The sequence below is a fragment of the Anabrus simplex genome, chromosome 1 (genome assembly GCF_040414725.1).
Source record: "Anabrus simplex isolate iqAnaSimp1 chromosome 1, ASM4041472v1, whole genome shotgun sequence".
NCBI lineage: Eukaryota > Metazoa > Arthropoda > Insecta > Orthoptera > Tettigoniidae > Anabrus > Anabrus simplex.
Genome location: NC_090265.1, coordinates 318,577,144 through 318,600,237, shown reverse-complemented (window position 1 = coordinate 318,600,237; position 23,094 = coordinate 318,577,144). Strand labels below are relative to the sequence as shown.

The window sequence follows — 23,094 nt, the reverse complement described above, 5'->3', positions numbered from 1 at the left end:
TTCTATACGTGATTCAATCCTGACTGAGCCATCTTCAGCAGAAATTAATTGTACATAATAATGATTAAAAACATTATGAACAATATGCAGCCTACATCTAATGCATAGTTCTTGTTTTGGATGAGTTTATGATCTTAAAATTTGTTATTGTTAAAATTCTTTATGTTTGCACAAGTGATCCACTTGTCTTGAGTAATATTTCTTGATGTTTTGGATAGCTGAATGTCGGCTAATGGGACAAAATCATCTCTAATAAGTGTCTCGTATAAGTTAGCTGCCAATAGGAAATTTTAGATGACAAAAATTATTGCAATGTTAGGATTGCCTATAAATAAAAAGGTTCAAATTAATTTGGACAGTTATTAGATTTTAAGACTGTAATATATGACAAGCTCAAAGAAAGTGGTTTCTAATCATTGTGAATGTACTGTTTTAATTGTTAGTGTAAGCAACTGAGGATGACCCATGGATCGAAACTAGTATTGCAGTTTAGACGTAAATAAATAAATAAATAAATTTTAGAATATATATAGTATTGATTAGTTGGGAACATCAGAAAACTCTGTAATTATGAGTCGTAAACCATCAATACAGAAAAATGACAAATGAAAAATGTTGACAAATACCCCCAATGACTCCTCTCTCTTTGAGAGAGACTCTCCCCAATATCCTTTTCAAGTTTTTGACCATTTGAATGATCCTCTCCCACCATCCTCCCCATGGGAGAGTCAGTCCAATAGAACTTGGAGACGTCAAAACTCAAACTTTTCCTGACACAGGTTGCTAGTCAACTACCAATACAACATGCCAGAAGTTCTAATTGTGGCACTGAAATTTCCTTCAGTGGTGAGACCCTTGTCTTTGCCATGACCAGTTGGACTTAAATGACCCCTTCAGTATTGGTACAGCTTCGTATGATGACAGTCGCAGCATAAGCACTCTTGCCGGCATCAGAAAATGTACCGGGTGTCCACAATTAAAGTTATGGTATTCAGCGCAGGACAGCGTGGGCTGTAATGATTGCAGGAGTCTGAAATTTCGTAGATATGCTAACTAAGCAATGTGATCGCGAATTATGCCACAAAAATTATTAGTTCCAACTTTAGCCACCAGGTGAAAATATGGCGCTGAAAGCAATGGTAGGGGTCACAGAAAAAGGCAGGGAAGATCAATGATGTTATAACAGTGGTTCTGGGAGGTTTGTTAGCATTTATGTTTACAAACACTGTTCAATATGGCCTCTAAACTCAGCAACATGCTGCATCAGTAACATGGCACGGTCGACAGTTGCCCGGAGCATATCGGGTGAAATCAGAGCGACATGTCATCGTATGCTAGCCTTTAGATCAGGCAGAAACAAGACATGCCCTGATAGACATGATCTTTCAAATATCCCCACAACTAGAAGTCACATGGATTTACGTCGGGGGACCTCGAAGGCCACGCATCTGGAAAATGCCTAGAGATAATGCGGTCGTTACTGAAGGTTTCTTGAAGCAAGTCTTTTAACTGGCGAACAATATGTAGTGTTGTCCCATCTTGCATGAAAATAACGGTGTGGTCACAGTTGTGTTCCTGCAAAGCAGAAATCACGTGTTGTACAAGAAGGCCCCTATAACGTCCAGATGTCACTGCACACCTAACAGGTCCATGAGGGGTCATCTCCTTAAAGAAAAACAGACTGAGAACGAAGGAGCTTGTAAAACCACACTAAACACTCACGTAAGCTGAATGCAAGGTTGTTCCTGCACAATGTTTGGAGGAGTCAAACCCTATATGCATCAGTAATGTGCATTCACTGCACCCTCCAGAGTAAAATGCGCCTCGTCAGTCCACAGAATATTTCCCGGCCACGTGTCCACTTCCAAACACGTCAGAAACCAAAGGGCAGAGTCACAGCATTGTGCAACATTTTGGGGTTTCAATTTGTTAACAGTATGAAGTTTGTAGGGATACCAGTGTAAAATGCACCACAAAATCTTGTGATCTGTTGACCAGGGTAGCGACAATTCGTGTGACACAGCTCGAGCACTGGTTACATTATTGGGAGAATCTGCTGCACAGTCTGCTATAGCTACAGCAACTTCATCAACAACATCCATGGGGATGGGCCACCGTCCTCTCTCTGGTGCGACACCTAATTCGCCTATTTCCTTGAATTTCATAATCATTTTCTTCAGTCCATTACTCGTCATGGGACCCCTTCTCTGCTGTTTCTGTCAGCAATATTCCCACAATGTAACATTGCTATTGCTTCCATTCTGATAAAGTAACTTCACTAGTAGTGCACAGTCTCTTATCCCAATAGGCATTATGTTTCACGTGGAAAAGTTCAACTTTCTTACTTCACAATGAAGATTCACATCACAAAAGGAATCAACATGAGTCACCAAGCAATAACCAAGGAACAGACACAATGCAATTCTACCGGAAGAACATTTTGACGACAGAGTTATGGAATATTGCATGTTCTGACCGCTTACAGCGCCATATTTTTGCCTGGTGGCAAAACTTGGAACTAATAATTTTTGTGGCATAATTCGCAAGCACATTGCTTAGTTAGCACATCTACAAAATTTCAGACTCCTACGATCATTACAGCCTGTGCCGTACTGCGCTGAATACCATAACTTTAACCCTTTCCCGCCCACATTTTCACTCCGCTTATCCCCAGGTTTCAACCTATTACTTAGGAAACATTGAAGCAGGGCATATTGTTTCAGAAAAAGTTAAATGTTATAAAAACTGTTGATCCCAATGTGTTCACATTTTCAATAATATCATAAAACATACCATCGTATCCATTTCTCTATTCATTGAGTCATAACTTGACTTACTTGACTTATTTCCTGTATCTCCTAAGTGGAGCATAGGGCATCAATGAACTTCCGCCACTGGACTCTGTTCTGCGCCATCGTCCTGATCTCTGTCCAGGTCTTCCCTCCTTTCTCCATCCCTTCTGCTATTACACTCCTCCTCCATGTGTTTCTTGGTCTGCCTCTTCTCCTTCTACCTTGTGGGTTCCATTCCAGGGCTTGTCTTGCTATGTTGCCTTTATTTCACCGTAATGTATGTCTGATCCACTTCCATTTCCTATGACGCATCTCAATATCAATGGGTGTTTGATGTTTTTTTTTTCCACAGTTCTTAATTGAGATTACCTACTTGTGGCCACCATATCCTCAGGATATTCCTCAAACTTCTGTTCACAAATGTTTGAAGTCTGTTAATCAGTTGTTTGTTAGTCTTCCATGTTTCACACCCATAGAGCAGTACTGACTTCACATTTGTATTGAAGATGCGTAGTTTGGTATAGGTGTTAAGTTCCTTTGATTTCCAGATTGGTCTCGGCATTGCAAATGCTCCTTTAGCCTTATTTATTCTATTTCCTATGTCCTCTATAGTTCCTCCCTCAGGGGTGACTATACTTCCCAGGTAGCAAAACTGGTTGACTTGTTCGATCTCTTGGTTTCCTAAAAATAATAGTGCCTTGTTTTGGTTATTATAACGCATCTCCTTGGTTTTCTTTCCATTTATCTTCAATCCCACCTCTGATGCTTCGGTTTTTAAATCATTCAGCTTTGCTTCCATATCCTTAAAACTGTTGGCTAGCAAACACAAGTCATCTGTAAAGTCCAAGTCCTCCAACCTGCCTGTCAGTCCCCATTGAATTCCTCTTCAGCGATTCATTGCCTTCTTCATCATAAGATCCAGCACCATCAGAAATAGAACTGGTGAAAGCAAACTTCCTTGCTTAACTCCTGTGTTCAGTGGGATGGGCTCAGACAACATCCCCTGATGTAAAACTTGGCATGTGTAGTTCTCATACATTTCTTGGGTTATCTTTCTAATTTTCTTTGGAATACCAAATTCTTTCATGGCTTCCCACATCTTCTTCCTCATTACATTATCAAATGCCTTTTCAAAGTCTACAAATAGCAGATACAGTGACGACTGCAACTCCATGGATTGTTCTATAATTATGCGCAGTGTGTTGATCTGGTCTGTACAGGAGTAACCTTCTCTAAATCCTGCTTGTACTTTCCTCAGCCTTGAGTTAACTCGCTTTTTGATCCTTTCTAAAATTGTTCGTGAGAGTACCTTACTTGGTATCGAAAGAAGGGTAATCCCTCTCCGGTTATCACATTCTAATAAATCTCCTTTCTTCGGAAGCTTAATCAACAATCCTTTCTTCCAATCTGTGGGGATCTTCTCTTCTTCCCAAATCTTCTTGAAAAGTGGGAACAGAATCTCGACTGAAGTACCCAGTCCACTTTCAAGGCCTCTGGTGTGATATTGTCCATACCTGCCGCTTTGCCATTCTTTAGTTGTTTAATGGCCCTTTGGATCTCTGTTCTTGATGGCGGTTCTGTACTGATAGCAACATCTTCCTGCTTTTCTATGGTCATCACCTCTGTCTCTTCTTCCTCGATTGTTTCACGATTCAAGATCTCCAGAAAGTGTTCTCTCCATATTTCTAGCTGTTCTTTTTGTGTGGACAATAATCTCCCATCTTTGGCTTTCACTAGCTTGTCAGATCTAGAAAACTTCCCTGTTAGTCTCTTCTGTAATGTGGTAAAGGGTCTTACTATCATTGTTTTGTGCTGCCGTCTCAGCTTTTGTTGCAAGATTATTGATAAATGCTCGTTTGTCACGTCGAAATCTCCTCTTCACTATTTTGTTAAGTTCATTAAAGTCAGTTCTAGCTTGTGCCTTCTCTTCTTGTGTTCTTGCGGTATTGAGTCTTTTCTTACATTCCTTCCTTTGATTCATGGCTTCCCATGTCTCAGAAATAATCCATTCCTCTCTTCCTCTCTCCCTTTTGCCAAAGACCTTTTCACAAGTATTAATGTAGGTTGTCTCTATGCTCTTCCAATTATGTTCAATATCCTGTCCTTCTTCCTCTCTTAGCTGTTGGAATCGGTTACTCAATTCTAGTGATAAATATTGTTGCACCTCCTTATCCTTCAGTTTATCCCCGTTATACTTTATCCTCCTCTTCTGATGAATGTGCCTAGTACTTGCAATCTTCAGTCGGAGCGTAGCTACTACCCACATCTGCCCCCCACTTGTTCCTCACGTCCAAAAGGGAGGTTCGCCATGTCTTGCTGATAGTGAAATGGTCGATCTGATTCTCCGTTCTATGGTCAGGGGAAACCCACGTCACTTTATGGCAATTCTTATGAGGGAAGATAGTGCCTCCTATCACCAACCTGTGGTTACTACAAAATTCAATAAGTCTTTCACCATTCTCATTTCTATTACCTATACCATGTTTTCCCATTATATTTTCTACTCCTTGGTTATCATTGCCAACTTTTGCATTCAGGTCTTCCATCACGACCATTATATCCCTTTTCTTTGCCTTTAACAGGGTTCAATGTAGCTGACCATAAAATTGCTCTTTTTCTTCTTCTTCTCCTGCCTCTGTTGGTGCATAACACTGCACCACTGTAATTGGTCTTACTCTTGATGCAAATCGAGCTACTAGAATCCTTTCTGAGACTGGGTACCATTCTATCAAACTCTTCCTTGTCTTTTGAGTGATCAGTAATCCAACACCCTCTCTATGTTCTTCTTGTCTTCCTGAGTACAGCAGCGTGTCCCCTTCCTGGGTCTTTATCTCACTGAACCCAGTCCATCTCGTCACACTCAAGCCTAGTATATCCAACCTGTATCGCTTCATCTCCCTAGATACTTCAGCCAATCTTCCTGGCTGCCACATTGTCTGTACATTCCACATTCCAATTCTCATGTCTGATTTCATGCTAAAAGTCAAATCCATTTTATCCATCCGGCTTCTATTCGTTGATGTTTTTGTAATAGGTTAATCTCGGGCATGTAGGTTATTGGCCTTCAGCACCCAAAGCCTGGTAAAGGGGCTGCCTTCTAAGTAGCCGGGCCTACTGATTTTCTGTCGGGGTTTCTTCCCTTAGCCTTTGAAGTTCCCACTTCTGACTACAAGGCAGCAGTTCCTATTCTATTTTCCCCGCATAGGAGGGCTGCCTCGTCCGTCAGTTCCACCGTTCTGAAGTCTGTCTTCTCCGCCTTCAATGCCGTTGAGGTCTTCACCGTAACCCTGGCAAGGGACCCTTACATGGGACTACCAACCGGGTCAGCTGGACCTAGGTTTTTTAACTCTTTCGCTGCGCTATTTTTAAACAGAACACTTACAGAAAAATGCAATTTTTTTCGTATTTTTCAAATGAACTGAAATTTAATTTTTATTAAGGTTAGTGACATTCAACACCATTGCACCATGTTTAACTCAACTTTGGCCAACTAGCAGTGACATTTGACCTTGAAACACACATTCTTGTGATACATCTCCGAACATGGAACTGGACACATTGCAGGCTGCCCTGCGTAATTCTTACAAAAAAAATACTGTCTGTTTTCTCTTGCACAGTCCCTTTCCTTTCTTTGAATATTTTGCTGGTAATATGGAACAAACAACACAATTAGGTTTGTAACTCTTGTCCTGCTGCCCCCCAAGAAAGTGCGTCACTGTCAGGCGCGCTTAAGGTATGTAATCAGAAGGTCTTCCTCGTTTCGCTGGCGGACTGCGCTGATACTCTCGTAGAAGTCCGATTATGACAGAATTTCCAAAGTCAGGAGCACTAATTGCCCTTTTTTGAAGCTTATTGTATAATATTCTTCGATTCATTAGTGAAGTTTCAATGCCATCACTAATATCTTCCTTGTTGGCACTTTCTTCCGAACAATCACTATGCACATCATCACTTGTTTCATTGTCCAAATTTATTGAACAGACTGAATCAGAATCGGCCACTAAAAGAACGAAGTTTTCGTCACTGTCATTACTAATGTTTTTCCGCTCGTTCATAGCTGCTGCGTGAAGCCTGCTATCGGCCAGACAGCTGACAGGAATGTTGGCGGGCGGGCGGGTGAAAGATAACAAGTAAACATAGGTCAAGTATTCGCGGCAACGTTTTCAAACAACGCTTAGTACATAGTCAATACATGACTATAGATGTTTGTATTACTAAATGCGCCTTTATTAAAGAAGCGCGTGGAAACTATTGCAGGAAAGTACCAAGTCAACAAAAGTCGATTTCCGCAGCGAATGCTATAGGGAAGTAAGTCGACAAAAGTCGACTTCCGCAGCGAAAGAGTTAAAGAGGTGTTACTCCTCTATCACTCGCCCTTTGTCCTGACTTGTGACAGGCAGAGCCTGGCTTCCCAAACATTGGGCCCAGGTTGGTGGGATTGAGTCATAAGGTTGTTGGTAAAACTCCAACCCTGCTGGTGATACTCGACACAGAGGTAGGTTGTATTTGTCACATTCTCAGGTTGTCTGAATCCCTCTAAACAATAATCACTGGATTCTGGAAGTGGAATGGTGCCCATGTATATTAGCTTTTTTGGAGGTACTGAATCAACAAAGCAGACTCATTTAAATTATGAAGTACAGTAGAATAGTTTAGATGATAGGTACGAGTGTAACATTCCCGTACTTGATCAACCCATTATTTGTGGTAATATTTCTAGACTCAAAAGAGGTCCTTGGATGAAAAAACTGAAAGAAAGTAGAATTTTCTTCTCTGACTGTGGAGAAGGGAGGCCTGAAATTGAGAAAAATTGAGAAACGTGGGGTGTGGACCTGTGGCTGTTGAGACTCAACTTGATTGGGTAGTTATGGGGAGATTATCTCTGAACAGACCTTCTGATTCTTCTAGCATGCTGGTAACTTTAATGTTGACTTTAAACTCTACCATATCTGATCTATGGAAGTTGGAAACCCTCAGAATAAAAGATTCTGTAAGAAAAGATATCCAAGGAAGAAATAGAAGTGGCCACTTTGGAACATTTTAAGGAGACCTTCACAGTCAACAAGGAAAGCCATTACAAAGTCCACTTACCATGAAATGAGAAATCTGGGGAGTTCCACAACAGCTTAGAAATTGCTAAGAAGAGCTGCATTTCAATGACAAGCAAACTGTTGATTGGCTGAAAATATAATGAATATGATGCTGTGTTTCAGGAATAGCTTCAAGTTGGAGTGATTGAAGAGGTACTCTTTTAAGACGTTGAGAATAAAAATGTCACAATTTACCTCACAGAGGGGTACTGAAAGAAAATGCAACCATGCCTGTCATGCCAGTATTTGATGCCTCTTGCCAGGGGAAGGAAAGTTCATCTCTGAACAAGTGTCTGGATAAAGGACCAAACATGCTTGAACAAATTCCACCCATTCTAGCCAGGTTTCACCAGGGTGAAATTGGAGTGATTTCAGATATAAAAAGTGCCTTTCTATAAATTTTCATTGCTCCTTCTAACATGGATTCTTTGATATGTCTGTGGTGGCAGGTTGTTTCAACAAAGAAGTTTAAGATGTTCTAACACTGGCGAGTTGTGTTTGGGCTTATGTACAGTCCCTTCTCATTGGCTGCAGTACTTGATCTACATGTAGTGAACAGCCAATCTGAGCTGCAGGAAACAGCACAACTGCTGTGTGACATCCCTTGATCAGAGGTTGACATGTGAGGGCTGCAACTAATGGCTTTCAGAGTGGACAGTTGTGTTGATGAAGTAACCTCTCTTCTTACTTTTGAAGGCAATGATGTTGGTCCTTCTGTGTCTTCCATTGTTCTGTGTCTTCAAATACCTGGAAACCATAATCTTTCAGCATTGTCGCAATTAACGTGCAGATATTATGACGACACATATTCCTTAAAAATTCACTATGAGGACAAGATCCCAGAACATGCACAAGAGTTTCAATCTCCTTCAGGCAGCGCCTACAAAGAAAATTGTTCTGAGATCCTCCTGGTACCGATCTAACTGCTGAAATGCTTGCTGTCATCTTAATTGACTCACGCCATTCACTACATGACCTTGATGGTCTTGAATCCAGGAGTTGGCAGCAACATATTTTTTATTGTATAAACATAGACCTTTTCTCTTCTGCTGTAAGTTACACCACTCACTGAATGCCATTTCTCGTAATACTCTTCACATTTTTCTGGTGTCAGTTATTTCTAAGTGAGGTGTTGCAAGTTGTCAGAAGGAGGATCACTGAGGGATTGCAGTGAGAGTTATGTCTTCTTTTAGATTTCTTGTAGCGTGAATGTGTTCGTCACCTGAGCTTAATAGTACCTTACAGATGTTAATGTGCTGAAGATGCCCTTTCCAAGTGGTGCAGGAGAGTCCCAACCCCTTATATTTTTTCACAGTGTAGACCATTTTATTACAGATGTCTGCAGGTATTTGAAGAATTCCCTTAAGAGCACTTTGTATTAGTATATCAGCAAGGAACTTTTTTGGAATTTTCTCTGCTTTGATAGTAACTAATTAACTCAGAAATATCTTGTAATAATACAGTTCAAGTTATATTTCATATGTGATATGTACAGGATGCTTGGGAAAATACCTAACACTTACGTCTTCACCAAGTCACTGGCAGAGCATGTAATCAATGATCATAGGCACCTCCTGCCAGTTGTAATCCACAGGCCATCAGTTGGTAAGTCAATTCAGTTTTGATATATCTTTATGAAATCACACTAGGGATATATAAAGCTGTAGTAGGTAGATAATAGTAGTAGATAAGGGTAGTTCCAAAAATTAATAAATGTTTTATATTTATGTATTTAGAAGTAATGTACATTACAGGATACTATACTGTCTCCTGGTGCACTGGTGGAGCCAGTTGTCATATCCCATCACAATCTAGAATAGAAACCGATTGCCTCCCTGTTCATAACGAATGAGACATCCTCATTCTTTGAAACAAGTGATTGGGAGTCAGCTGTCTAAACACCCACCATGCTCTAACTTTGCTTTATAGCACTTGAGGATGTTCTAAATGATGTGGTATGCTTGAGCACGTCTGATCTTCAACGATGAGGCAACAACATCCATGGTGACTCACGGATCAACATGAAAGATAGCATCCACACATACGACGTTCATTTCTGTAGATGATGTCAGAATTCTGTCTAGGCCGCAGCTCACCCGCCATACTCTCACATCCATCATGGAACTGGTGTCACTTTTACTCCAACATAACATTAGTACCATACGCCTCAATAGGCTGCATTTGAATTACTGTACCAATCATGCAACATTACCATTTGTAGCAAAGACAAAGCATGCAAGGTCATGCTTGACTGTGATTTGGGATGCAAAAGGAGTTCTGTTGCTCAACTTCCTTCCTTCAAGAGGCCCAAAGATACTGCAATCAATTGACAAGGTTGAATGTCATTATTCGACGAAAGAAGGCAAGACTGTTTAATGTTCTCTTACCTTCCGCCACCGATATCGTTGCATGCATTCCTAACCTTACTTTCTTCCCCGGATTTCTACACTTCTAGATATGCTAATCATGTCTTTTCAACTTCTACTATATTCTTGAACTTTCCAGTCTTTCCCCTCTCACCCCTACCATTACATCTGTCTACATCACTCTGTTCTGCCTATAAATTCTCAACCATCACTTCAAACTTGGTCAGTGTCCTATGGATCAGTTCGAGACTGGAACTTATGATATAGATGTTAGTTCCCATAGAGAATGTGAAATATTTGTCCCGAATGAGTAAATTTATAATACCAATATAAATGGTCCATTACTGGACATTATAAATTTTCCAGCTAACTCATTCCTGGTTGCCAGCGCTTCTTCCCAGTGGGCTAAGTTGGACTCATCAGTTGGTAAATAGCACACCCACCAAGACGCATGGGTAGTGCATACCGTGGAGGCCACTACTCAGGCTACCTGGAGCCACAGGCAGTGCCAGTGTACTGTGAGAGACTTTGTCTCATTACCAAAAATTGATGCCTGCTTGACCATCAGATGATACTGGTCCCACTACTTATGATCACAAGATTTAGAATCATTAAAACACAGGATCGCCTGCTTCTATTATAGTTATGCTCAAAGCATTAAATGGCTAACACGGCTCAAGATTTAGTATAGAATATTGTTGGCAGTGGCGGCATTAACTCGTTAACTTCTTCCAACAAAATTCACTTCTGTTTGTGAATGCATTTTTGATGGTTGAACAGACGAATTCTAGCATGGAATAAGCGTCCGCACAGATTGCACTAGAATTGTTGGAAGAGGGCATGGTTGTGCTACATGGAGTTTTCGTGCTTCTCCCCTGGCTTCTTCACATCTGTTTTGTTCCCCTTCAAACAGATTGACAGCAGCAGGGATGGTTAGGTGCTAAATTGTACAGCCTTGAGCAAGCATATCCCAGGTTTATGGATTGACACCTGCCATTTTCATAGTGTGATTAAGCTGGTCTTCATAGCACCTCATGGGTGGCTCCATGAGGTCTGGTGTTGGAATATAGTTCACCATACAGGATTTGGCGTGGAAATCAGATATTACTCACCTGTATTAACAGGCCAATGGAAGAAAACAGTGTCTGGAGAAGATAAAATCATTAATTGTATAATTTATATAACGAAGTAAACATTGTTAACTGCATAAAGATCAGAAGGTTGGAGTGGGCAGGACATGTGCTGCGTGCTAATCACAGAATGATAAAGAAGATATTTAGTGCAGTGCCAGAAGGAATTAGGAAAGTTGGAAGGTGGGAAGAAGGGGTGAGAGAGGATGTGAAGATCATTGGAATCATAAATTGGAGGAGCTCTGCACTTAACAGGAAAGAATGGGGAAAACTTCTTCAGAAGGCCAAGGCCCACAAAGGGCTGTCGTGCCAGTGATGATGATGATGATGATGATAAAAATGAATCCTTACAAACACCAAGTCAAAACTGAAGCTGAGCAGTGAATTATATCGGAACCATTCGAGATCAAAGCAGGACTACACCAGGGAGATGGACAATCACCACTAATGTTGTCCGGCTCCATGGCTAAATGGTTAGCGTGCTGGCCTTTGGTCACATGGGTCCCAGATTCGATTCCCAGCAGGGTCAGGAATTTTAACCTTAATTGGTTAATTTTGGTGGCACAGGGGCTGGGTGTACGTGTCGTCTTCATCATCATTTCATCCTCATCACGATGCGTAGGTTGCCTACGGGCGTCAAATCAAAAGACCTGCATCTGCCGAGCCGAACTTGTCCTCGGAAACTCCCGGCACTAAAAGCCATATGCCATTTCATTACCACTAATTTTCAACTGTGCTCCAGAAATGGTAATGAGGGATTTGTTTAAGGAATGCTCTCCAAAAATAGGAATAGGCAGAAAAATCAAAACAAACTGTCTTGATTTTGCCAAAAACTTGGCATTATGAGCAACTGACTTAGGCAAAGCTGAAACACAGATATCAGAACTTCAAAACATTACAACTATAATTAGCCTCAAAATATCATTCAAAAGGACAGAAATTATGCCCCAAAAACCAACATCATTAAAAGAAATAAGCATAAATGAGAATAAAATCAAAACTGTCATCCAATTCAAATACCTTGGAAAAATAACAACAGAAAAATATTAACAAGAAAACCTTGATCCAAATAAGAACAAACAAGCTAGTTAAAGCACAAAAAAATTAACCTGGGACATCTACAAATCAAAAAAACAAAACAAAAATGCCTATTCATAAATGTAAAGACTAAAACACTACAACACAGACATAAAACCAGAAGCCACAATGCAGCAGAAACACTTCCACTTGAACGAACAATCAAAGACTGGCAGATTCCAGAAGATGAAAGAAGATTTGGAAGAACCTGCATCAAAAATAATAAAGGTGTTCTTTAATCCACCTATTCAATACTTTAATTTCCACTTATATTGGTTACATAAACAGTCTATCAGTTAAATGGGACATGTTTCGCCCTCAATTTAAGGCATCTTCAGCCTAAAAACAATCTTCAAGAGTACACCTTACCGATAAAGGTTTATAATCATCTGAGATCTATTTTCTAGAATTACAGCCACCAATTCAGTCACTCTTTTGTCTAGTGCAATTGCATTCATTTTTGCCAGTATTCTCCCATGATCCATCCTATCAAATGCCTTAGACAGGTCAATCATGACACAGTCCGTTTGACCTCTTGAATCCAAGATATCTGCTATATATTGCTGGAATCCGACAAGTTAAGCTTCAATGGAATAACCTTTCCTAAACCTGAACTGCCTTCTATCAAACCAGTTATTAATTTCACAAACATGTCTAATATAATCAGAAAGAATGCTTTCCCAAAGCTTACATGCAACGCATGTCAAACTGATTGGCCTGTAATTTTCAGCTTTATGTCTATCACCCTTTCCTTTATACACAGGGGCTACTATAGCAATTCTAAATTAATTTGGTATTGCTCCTTCATGCAAACAGTAATCAAATAAGTACTGGTACATCTGATATGGTACTATATCCCGACCCATTGTCTTTAGCATATCCCCAGAAATCTTATCAATCCCAGCTGCTTTTCCAGTTTTCAACTTTTTAATCTTATTGTATATGTCATTGTTATCATAGGTAAATTTTAGTACTTTATTACACAAATCACTATATGGATAGACCTCTCATCACTCGAATGGAAATTCACGTGTGTGTGTGCGTGCGTGCGTGCGTGCGTGCGTGCGTGTGTGTGTGTGTGTGTGTGTGTGTGTGTGTGTGGAAACATATCTAAAACTTAATATATGCTGCTCTTAAACTGTTTCAGTGTTCTGTGTTGGCAAGGAGCCGATACCAGGTTATACAGACAATTTTAATGGACCTACAGGTCTTATACTTGCAGTTGGTAAAGGAATAATGAAAGTTGCTTTGGTAGATGGAAATAGCTTGCTTGATTGTATACCTTCAGATGATGTTGCTAAAAGTGTCATCATTGTAACCTGGAAACGAGGATTTTTACCGTAAGTAGACCTACTGCAGCAAGTTATATTTCAATGAGAAGCTTTTATAAAACAACTCTCTCCTTATATAACAAGTAGTGATCATATTGTGAATAGTAACGTCTTTATCAGCAGTTCAATAACAGATGAAGCATGGGATATGAAAGGCATTTAAGTAGAAGGGGTCAACAGTTGATCAAAGGGTAAGGAATATAAAATACAAGAGCCAGACATGAATAAACAGAAGTAATGTCAGACTCACATGAGGCCATATAATTGCTATACACATTCCATCAATTGTGGGACACTGTGGAGTATGAAAGAAAAATGTTTAGCATTCTGGATGAAGGAAATTACTCATGTTTGTGTAATAAAATAAGGCACTGAGATTAATCTGAAATTAAGTAACATTTTTTTCTTACAGGTCTTCTGATGGAATAGAAGTATACAATGCTTGCACCAATGGATCTCTGCGCTCCACTTTCAATAACATAAAGGATCATGGATTGGCAGTAATATCTGTCACTCCCGTGAGTTGTGTCTCTTACCCAACGATACACTACACTCAAAGTAAAATGATCTACATGCTGCTATTTTATTCCATGCAGTTATCTCTAGCCATTTTTATGGATTTGTTTCTGCGTCTCCAAGGAAAGAAACCAATGTATGTATACATTTATTTTAATGATTTACTACTCCCAAATATTTCAATTATTTATACAGGCTAATACAAAATTTGGTACAATTTTTTGCTAAAAAATGTAATTCTCATTTATTAGCCTATTGACCATCAAGATATCCAGCTAAATTTTATGTTCAAATTATTTTCCATCCACAGTGACACAAAGTTGATGGTGTCAGGGAACACTGAAACAATATTGTACATCTGATTTAATTTCTACAAAGGCTTGTTTGATGAATGGTTCAAGAAAATGTATGGATAGCTTGGGATATTGTACTACTGCCTGTATTACTGAACAACCATTATACCCACTAGTAGGTGTAATAGGCCTATCTAATCTTGGATGGTTGATGACAAATTCATGTTTTGCCAATACTGCTGTAGATTGTCAACTGCTTTATGAGTAGGAGGAGAATTAAAATATGAATTTCAGTGATTAATATTTCATTAAAATCTCTCTTATGTCATTATGTAGCCTGTTGCTATTTCTTGATGAATGCATTAATTTTTGCATCTATGTGATGACACAGGCCAGAACAAAGTGTAGCTTCCATGGATGTTTCAGTTTCATTTATAGCTGTGGCAGAATGGAAGCTGCTGAGGTGTGAGTGGTGCTGAGTACTTTCAGAGCACAACTAGTGCATCTGGATGTTGTGAAAAATATTACCGGTTGTGCTGCAATAGCACTTTCAAGCCCAGAGAGGAAAGCTAGTAGAGGATCCAACCAGATTCTGAACTAAAGTCTTAACCATCGCCTTCTGCTATGTACTACATGCCTCTCCACACTTCCTGTGCTTTAGTGCGAACATGAGATGGTTACCGTATTTCCTGCAGGAGCGCTAGCAGGATGTAATCTCTCTGCGTGTGTAGGATCCAGGGAACCTATTGCTTAATGCTTAGTCCGTGGTTTTAAGTTGAAATTAGCTGGTAATAGTAATACTGTAATAGTACATATTGCATGTAGTTTGGTGTGAAATACTGCAGTGCTAGTCATCTTCAGAGCTGTATGTAAGAAAATTCAGTATAATTCTGGAAATAGTTAAAGGTACCGGTACAAACAGCAGTCAAGTAAATTTAAAATATCATAATATTCATGTGTATCTACAAGAGCATGCTGCTTAAGATCATGACTATCAATCAATATATCAATCTATTCCTTTCCTAACAAGTGACATAAATTCTTGAATTTTATACGTGGAATCAGTTTTGTTTAGTTTGTGATCACTTTACAACTTTCCAAATTTTAAAGAGCTTTTGTAAACCGACCGACCAACCGACCGACCCACCGACCCACCGACCAACCGACCAACCAAACCAACCAAACCAACCAAACCAACCAAACCAACCAAAGCAACCAACCAACCCTGATCTGCATTTAGGGCAGTCGCCCAGGTGGCAGATTCCCTATCTGTTGATTTCCTAACCTTTTCTTAAATGATTCCAATGAAATTGGAAATTTATTGAACATCTCCCTTGGTAAGTTATTTCAATCCCTAACTCCCCTTCCTATAAACAAATATTTGCCTCAATTTGTCCTCTTGAATTCCTGCTTTATCTTCATATTGTGATCTCTCCTACTTTTAAAGACACCACTCAAACATACTTTTCTACTGATGTCATTCCACGCCATCTCTCCACTGACAGTTCAGAACATACCACTTATGATAAAGATGTTGATTCCCATAGGGAGCCTGAAATATTTGTTCCGAATGAGAAAAATAATACCAATATAGTCGGTCTGTTACTGGACATTATAAATTTTCCAGCTAACTCATTCCTCGTTGCCAGCGTTTCGCCCCATTGTGCTATTTTGGGCTCATCAGTTGGTAAATAGCACACCTACCAAGACGCATGGCTAGTGCATACCGTGGAGACCATTGCATAGGCTACTTGGACCCACCAGCAGTGCCAATGCACTATGAGAGACTTTGTCTCATTTTCAGAAATTGATGCCTTTGGACAATATAAATTTTCCAGCTAACTCATTCCTGGTTGCCAACATTGTGTCCCATTGTGCTAAGTTGGGCTCATCAGTTGGTAAACAGCACACCTACCAAGATGCATGGCTAGTGCATACTGTGGAGGCCACTGCATAGGCTACTTGGAGCCATCGGCAGTGTCAATGCACTATGAGAGACTTTGTCCCATTTCCAAAAAGTTGCAATTCAAGAAATTGAAAATGAGACAAAGACTCACATAGTGCACTGGCACTGCCGGTGGCTCCAAGCAGCCTACGCGGTGGCCCCCACGGTATGCACTAGCCATGCGTCTTGGTAGGTGTGCTATTTACCAACTGATGAGCCCAACTTAGCACACTGGGGCAAAACACTGGCAACCAGGAATGAGTTAGCTGGAAAATTGATAATGTCCAATAATGGACAACTACTATGAATTTACTCATTCAGAACAAATATTTCAGGTTCCCTATGGGAAGCAACATCTATATCATCCGATGGCCAGGCAGGCATCAATTTTTTAAAATGAGACAAAGTCTCTCATAGTGCATTGGCACTGCCGGTGGCTGCAAGTAGCCCATGCAGTGGCCTGCACGGTATGCACTAGCCATGAATCTTGGTGGGTGTGCTATTTACCAACTGATGAGCACAACATAGTACACTGGGGTGAAACGCTGGCAACCAGGAATGAGATAGCTGGAAAATTTATAATGTCCAATAACGGACCAACTATATTGGTATTGCATACCACTTAAACAAGCAGCTCATCTCCGTTCTCCCAAGTCTTGCCAGCCCAAACATTGCAACATTCTTGTAACGCTACTCTTTTGTCGGAAATCACACAGAACAAATAGAGATGCTTTTCTTTGGATTTTTTCCAGTTCTTGTATCAAGTAATCCTGGTGAGGTTCCCATACACTGGAACCATACTCTAGTTGGGGTCTTACCAGAGACTTATATGCCCTCTCCTTTACATTCTTACTACAACTCCAAAATACCCTCATAACCATGTGCAGAGATCTGTACCCTTTATTTACAATCATATTTATGTGATTACCCCAATGAAGATCATTCCTTATATTAACACCTATGTACTTACAATGACCCGCAAAAGGAACTTCCATGCCATTAACACAGTAATTAGAACTGAGAGGATTTTCCTATTTGTGAAACTCACAACCTGACTTTTAATCCGGTTTATTGTCATACCATTGCCTTCTGCCTATCTCACAACATTATCGAGGTCATTTTACATTTGCTCACAATCCTGTAACTTATTTATTACTCTATACAGAATAAAATCATCTGCAAAAAGCCATATCTCTGATTCCACTTCTTTATTCATATCATTGATATATATATATATCCTGTTATCCTGGCATGTTAGTCTTAAGAGATCATTAACGCCCGTATATTATACTATATATGGCTTAAAAGTTCCCAGACCTTGAGCTACATATGTAACCTTGAGTTACATATGTAACATATATATATACAGTATATATATGAGAAAACATAAAGGTCCAATAATATTGCCTTGAGGATTTTCCCTCTTAATTATTACAGGGTCAGATAAAGATTCACCTACTCTAATTTTCTGAGTTCTGTTTCCTAGAAACAGAGCCACCCATTCAGTCACTCTTTTTTTCTAGTCCAATTGCACTCATTCTAGTTGGTAGTCTCCCATGACCTACGCTATCAAATGCCCCAGAAAGGTCAATCGCGACACAGTCCATTTGACCTCCTGAATCCACGATGTCTGCTATATTTTGCTGGAATCCTACAAGTTGATCTTCAGTGGAATATACTTTGCAAAACCCAAACTGCATTTTATCAAACATGTAATTGATTTTGCAAACATGTCTAATATAATCATAAAGAATGCTTCCCAAAGCTTATACGCAATGCATGTCAAAGTGACTGGCCTGTAATTTTTAGCTTTATGTCTATCACCCATTCCTTTACATACAGGGGCTACTATAGCAACTCTCCATTCATTTCATATAGTTCCTTCATGCAAACAATAATCAAATAAGTACTTGAGATATGGTGCTATATCCCAACACGTTGCCTTTAGTATATCACCTGAAACCTTATTAATTCCAGCTGATTTTCTAGTTTTCATCTTTTGTATCTTACTGTGAATGTCATTGTTATCATAGGTAAAATTTAATACTTCTTTAGTATTAGTCACATCCTCTATTTGGACATTATTCTTGTCACCAACAATCTTTACATACTTCTGACTAAGTACTTCTGCCTTTTGTAGATCCTCGCATACACACTCCACTTGTACATTAATGATTCCTGGAATGTCCTTCTTGGAACCTGTTTCTGCTCTAAAGTACCTATACACACCCTTTCATTTTTCACTAAAATTTCTATGACCGCCAATTATGCTTGCCAGCATGTTACCCTTAACTGACTTCTTTGCTAGATTCAATTTCCTAGTAAGTTCCTTTAATTTTTCCTTACTTCCACAGCCATTTTTAACTCTATTTCTTTCTAACCTGCACCTCGTTCTTAGTCTCTTTACTTCACTGTTATAATATAGTGGATCTTTACCATTCCTTACCACCTTTAAAGGTACAAATCTATTTTCACATTCCTCAACAATTGCTCTAAACCCATCCCAGAGTCTGTTTACATTTTTATTTACCATTTTCCAGCGATCATAGTTACTTTTTAAATACTCCCCCATGCCTGTTTTGTCAGCCATATGGTATTGCCTAATAGTCCTAATTTTAATACCTTCCTTTCTATCACATTTATTTTTAACTATGACAAAATGGTAACGGTACAAAAATGTTGCAAAATTTGGGCTGGGAAGACTTGGGAGAAAGGAGACGAGCAGCTCAACTAAGGGGTATGTTACATGTAACACCTTTCATTATTGTTCCATTTTGAAGATGATGCTAGGCATAGTTTCTCAAGGATAATTTAATAAAACCACCTATTCAATACTTTCCACGTTTAATGCGGTTTGAATCTACATGAATTTATGTAGACTTATCAGGTCAGGTAAATGTTTCACCCTTTATTTGGGCATCTTCAGCCTGTAGACAACCTTTAGCTCAAGGTTTGGGAACTTTTAAGCCATATATAGTATAATATACGGGCATTAATGATCTCTTAAGACTAACATGCCAGGATAACAATTTTAAAATGTGAACAAAACATAACTGTGGGGTAAAATAAATTAATGGTGTTTTAACACAAATAAAAACTTGTCGGTCCTATTCTATGTAACTTAAAAATAAGTCCAAAACTAAAATGGATCTTCTTCCTCTATCATAAGTCTTGGGTAAAGAGGAAATTACATACCAGGGTTCATTTGACCCACCTATATCATATCATGTTCTTGATGTACCGTAACTAATATCAGAATGTGTTGTCAACCACAAGTGGAGATTTAGAACTGATTGTTAGTTGTAGGCTGGTCAAGATTGTTGTGAAAGAAAAATATAAATTTAAATGAACGGTGTTTTTTACACAGTTAAAACTTGTCAGTTCTATTCTATTTAACTTAAAACTCTGTTCAAAACTAAAATGGATCTTCTTCCTCTATCTTAAATCTTGATCCACATATTTCATTTTCATGTTCTTGACATAATTAATGTTGAAATGTGTTGTCAAACACTAGTGGAGATTTAAAACCGATTGTTATATACAGACTGGTCAAGTACGTTGTTGTGAATGAAACTGTAAGCATCTTGACTTCGGGTCTTATGTAACGACCAAGGAATTGTACAGAGAACAATTTCAAGGCTGTTTCTTGGTTTTAGGCTGCTGCATAATTGAGAAGGAACATCCTAGACACTTGATACAGTCTTGTATGAATATCATTCCTGTTGATGTGTTGCATGGTCTTTGGGAGGGATCTTAAGATTATCTGTAATGAAGTTAAAAAGAAATTTTAATTTACAATTTAGAGCACGTGTTGTGACAAAATGTATTATAGTAACACCTCATAACTGCAAAACTCCAAAAAGATGTGTAGATTTTCCAGCTCGTTCATTAATTTACTTATGCTTCTAATGGTGGTAAGATCTTTCTCTATGGTAAAGAGACTCGTTGGCTGAATGGGCAGCGTACTGGCCTTCGGTTCAGAGGGTCCTGGGTTCGATTCCCGGCCGCGTCGGAGATTTTTTTATTGGTTAATTCCAATGACCCGGGGGATATGTGTTTGTGCTGTCCCCAATATCCCTGCAACTCACACACCACACATAACACTATCCTCCACCACAATAACACACAGTTATCTACACATGGCAGATGCCGCCCACCCTCGTCGGAGGGTCTGCCTTACAAGGGCTGCATTCAGCTAGAAATAGCCACACGAAATTATTATTATACCCTTATAAACAAATTTCCTAACTTATATGTACACTGCGGTTTAAGTGAAGGCCATCTGAGCGCAGATGCCTATCTCCTAACCACCCATTAGGATCTAGAAGTCTCACTCCCAGTTTCCCACATACCCACTCCATAGTCTCATTTAAATCCCTAGTCACTTACCAATCAGAATCCCTCTTACACAGTATTACACTGATAACAATCTCCACTTCCTTAAACTTCATCCATGCTGCATTTACCAGATCCCACACATCCCCAACTATGTTGGTACTTATATCTGCTTGCCTTACCTTGTTGGTACCAACGTGAAACATTACAACCTTCTTTTTTAACTCCTCCTTCTCTTCTACTTTCCTCAACATCTGGCTTTACCTAATTCATGGAAAACACTCTACCCTGGTTCCCTTTCTTCCACACACTTCCCCTACGTGTCTGACAATGGATCCCCCATGACTGAAGCCTCAACCCTACCCATCTCATTTGATCCCCTCCCCTCATGGTCAGCCCTACAGTATATTTCCTCACTGCTGCAGACACTACTTCCACCTCCCTTTTCTCCCTCCCATGACCCTGTTCAACCTGTCTTTTCCTATCCTCCATTCTACATTTCCCTTTCCTACCTTTTCCTTTCCTTCTACTTCTACACTTGCCTGTTCTCATTTTTTCTTTGTTTTTCTACCTGCAGACTCGTACCAATTTCTCATAGACACCTCTCCTGAATTCTGATCTTGAAGAGATTCCTTAGCCTGTAATCTCCTTCCCCTTAAAACATTAGACCCTCTGTCTTCTACAATTCCCCCTCTTTTCCCATCCCTCTTGTACACCTAATGTATCCTGTACATTGTTTGAGGGAGGCCTACTTCCCTTCCTGTGCTCTGGGAGAATCCCAATTATCTCCCTCAAACTCTCCAACTCTTCCCTCATACTCCTACTGGCCACACCTGCAGTTCCTACACTTGCACTCCTTAGCCATTCTTTATGGAATATGTTTAGATCTCTTGTGAAAGTCATTATTCTTAGCTAATTTGATAGGATGGTTCTATCACAATATACAGTCCCTGACCATATTATTAGACGCACCTTTATTTTTTAACATAATACGAGTTTAGGAGCTATAGAAAGCTACTTATATTATTTTGATCTGTCTGAATGAAGGGATGTAATTTCTTCAAACATTACAGATTATTAACCCGTTCAGTAAGACACATAGACACCTCTCCTGAATTCTGATCATAAAACATAAAACACAGATATATCTGCTGAATTATATTTTTTTTAGTTGACTGGCTGCAGAGGTTTATTTCTTTTTCAGCAGCATGTTCTGGATGAGACTGCCCTCTGATGTGAATTTTTTCAACTATGTTCTTCCCATACCAATGTGTCATTCTTGAGTTGCATCATAAAGAGCACAGCTTATGTCCAGGCAAGAACAACCTAAAGCCTAATAGCCTTGCACTGAAGCTTTGGCTCTTCGCCTTATCATCCCTTGGATGCAATAATATTGCTGTAGAGGGTATTTCTGGAGATTATGTTACTAAACAGAACTCTCTGATGCCACATTAGAACTGGGACCTAGTTTATTATCCTCAGTCTTCATTCACGACAGGAGTGTGTGTTTACCACAAGTTATCATCATATGCATGTGTTTTGTAATACAGGCAGAATTCATGATTTCCTTCCAAACCGCAGAGATCAGGATTCTATTCGATTCTTTTTCTTACATTTTGTTTTACTAAAATGTCTAAAAGGAAATACTAGCCTCCACCATTAGGGAAGGATGGTTTACGTGCCATGATAAATGAAATGTCGGAATTTAGTGGGGAGGATAGTGATCTTAGTGAAGTAAGTTCTGCTGAAGGAGAATTTGTAAGTGATGGGAATTTACCTGGAATAAGTATTGTAGGCTCAAATATACAGGGTTCAGGCCTTGCTGATGCAAATTAGCAGCAGTTGCAAAAGAGACAACACCTGTTCGATTCTGGTTCAAATAGTGATCAGGACAGTGACAGTAGTGATGATAAAACTGATAATATTCCAACCGGTGCAAATTCTTTGTCAACATAGACAGAAAATGGACAAAGAAGGTCCTGCTTTGATCTAAAATTCCATAATGGTGTAAAGGAAGAGTTTTTAGGGAAAATAAAACCAAGCAAAATATTTGAATTATTTTCTGATAATGAGATGTGCTAGAACATAGCTAGAACATGCCCAACAGAAAATTGTACATAAAACAGTAAGATGAAACAAAGGAGTCTGGCCTCGACCAATTAGGATGAAATAAAGCTTCTTATGATCATACTGCTGCAAGGGAATGTACAGAAACCTAA

The 23,094-nt window shown here is 39.4% G+C and overlaps 1 protein-coding gene across 1 annotated transcript in view; it reads left to right on the top strand.

Moving 5' to 3' along the window:
• Nucleotides 1–23,094, top strand: part of LOC136856743 (fatty acyl-CoA reductase 1) — a 193,810-nt gene that overhangs the window by 69,645 nt on the left and 101,071 nt on the right. Inside the window, exons 5-7 of the mRNA XM_067134825.2 lie at nt 9,378–9,487; nt 13,603–13,795; nt 14,199–14,438. Of these exons, the coding sequence (XP_066990926.2) occupies nt 9,378–9,487; nt 13,603–13,795; nt 14,199–14,438 (543 nt within the window). The remainder of the gene's footprint in view (nt 1–9,377; nt 9,488–13,602; nt 13,796–14,198; nt 14,439–23,094) is intronic.